General features: G+C 47.4%; 1 protein-coding gene across 1 annotated transcript; it reads left to right on the top strand.

The window, feature by feature from the left end:
* Positions 1–600: 600 nt before the first annotated feature.
* Pmar_PMAR027072 (proteasome subunit alpha type, putative) lies at positions 601–1,590 on the top strand (the record flags this gene model as incomplete). Its single annotated transcript, XM_002788423.1, has 6 exons — positions 601–662; positions 716–826; positions 1,067–1,139; positions 1,188–1,311; positions 1,359–1,422; positions 1,470–1,590. The coding sequence occupies 6 exons, from the start codon at positions 601–603 to the stop codon at positions 1,588–1,590; spliced, it is 555 nt and encodes a 184-aa protein (XP_002788469.1).
* Between the last annotated feature and the right edge of the window lie 57 nt (positions 1,591–1,647).

Raw genomic sequence — 1,647 nt, 5'->3', positions numbered from 1 at the left:
GGCAGAGTAGAGAGCGATAGAGCGGTCCAGTGCGCGTCCAGTTTCTCAATGTACTGTCGTCACAGGACAGTGCGGAGGTATTTGGCTGGACTGCTCTTAGATCCCGAGGTGAGTTAAAGCGAGTGCTGTGAGGAGTGTTCTATGCTAACTGGCTATGGAAGCAACAGTAGTGATGATGGTGTGGTATTGGTCAAATTGATCCATCTAATAGGGCAGTATCCCCTTATTATTGCGGAAGGTTGGTTTGTTTCGACCTCCCATACATTATCACAATAAGCATATCGCGATCTCAGTCCACCACAGACCGGTTCCTGCCAGATAAAGTTTTTGAAACGGGACTGTATCGTAACAATGTCATCGTGGGAGATGATGCTCGTGGAGGAGGGGCAACGAGTTGGACAAGCGCTGTCGACGCTCCACCACTATTTGATATGTGATAGGAATGAATTCCATTTCACCACTCGAGATCGAGGGCCTTTGACTAGTAGGCGTTTGGTACGTTCGAGTCGGCCTATCTCTATCATGGCTTCTCCTGTGTGGTCGGTGATAGTAGTATCATCGTTTCGTAGTTTTTGCTTCACTCACTCACCTTGCTCGGTTATGTCGGGTTATGATCGCGCTATTACAGTGTTCTCGCCCGATGGTCATCTCTTCCAAGTTGAGTAAGTATCAGTATAAGAGTATTGTAAACTGAACTCTAGTTGGGCATTTCAAGATACGCGTTGGAGGCGGTAAGAAAGGGGACCACAGCGGTTGGGGTCCGAGGAAAGGACACTGCAGTGCTGGCTGTTGAGAGGAAGGCTATTCCTAAGCTACAAGATCCTAGGTATGGCCCTATCAGTGTTGGAATATATGTTTGGCTTCCTCAGCTGAGCTCAGCAGTTTCTTCGCTGACATGCAGGGTTTCCGCATGAATTCTGATAGAAGTGTCCTAAAACCAACGAGAAACTTCAGAAATTTTCATTCTCAATTCTTTCGTTTTGTGACCGACACATGTAGCCGATTATGTGCATAATTCCCAACACTGGACCCTATCGTCAAGAGGAAGCAATGTATACTACCTTAGGACGGTCCGGAAGATCCTCCGAATAGACCAACATGTGATGTTGGCTTTCGCTGGCCTTAACGCTGATGCGAGGGTGATAATGCGGGTTCATCGTCTACTCTGACTCGACACCTAAATACAGGTATTGGCCAATAAGGCTCGTGTGGAGTGTCAAAGCTACCGCCTCAATGTTGAGGACCAACCCACAGTAGACTATGTGGCTCGATACATTGCAGGAGTCCAACAGCAGTACACCTATAAGGGAGGTCATACACTATAATGGGAGGATGGTGCTTGTGATTGTACTATTCAGGCGCTCGTCCCTTTGGTATATCAACCTTGATAATCGGACAAAACGAGCAGAAGAAACCTCAGTTGTAAGCCTCCCTAGAAGATGTGATTCGAGTCGTTTTCCTGAACGCAGATACCAGACAGATCCATCTGGGTCATTCAACTCGTGGAAGGCTGCTGCTATCGGGAGGAACAGCAAGACTGGTAATATCCTCACTCACTACCGGCTGATTCAATGGGCTGTGCATCAGTGAGTGACTATCTCGAGAAGAACTACAAGGAGGACATGTCTGAACAGGAAACAATAGAAA

The sequence above is a fragment of the Perkinsus marinus genome, assembly GCF_000006405.1.
Source record: "Perkinsus marinus ATCC 50983 genomic scaffold scf_1104296928108, whole genome shotgun sequence".
Lineage (NCBI taxonomy): Eukaryota > Perkinsozoa > Perkinsida > Perkinsidae > Perkinsus > Perkinsus marinus.
The sequence above is the reverse complement of the archived record's forward strand: the minus strand, read 5'-3'. Positions and strand labels throughout refer to the sequence as shown.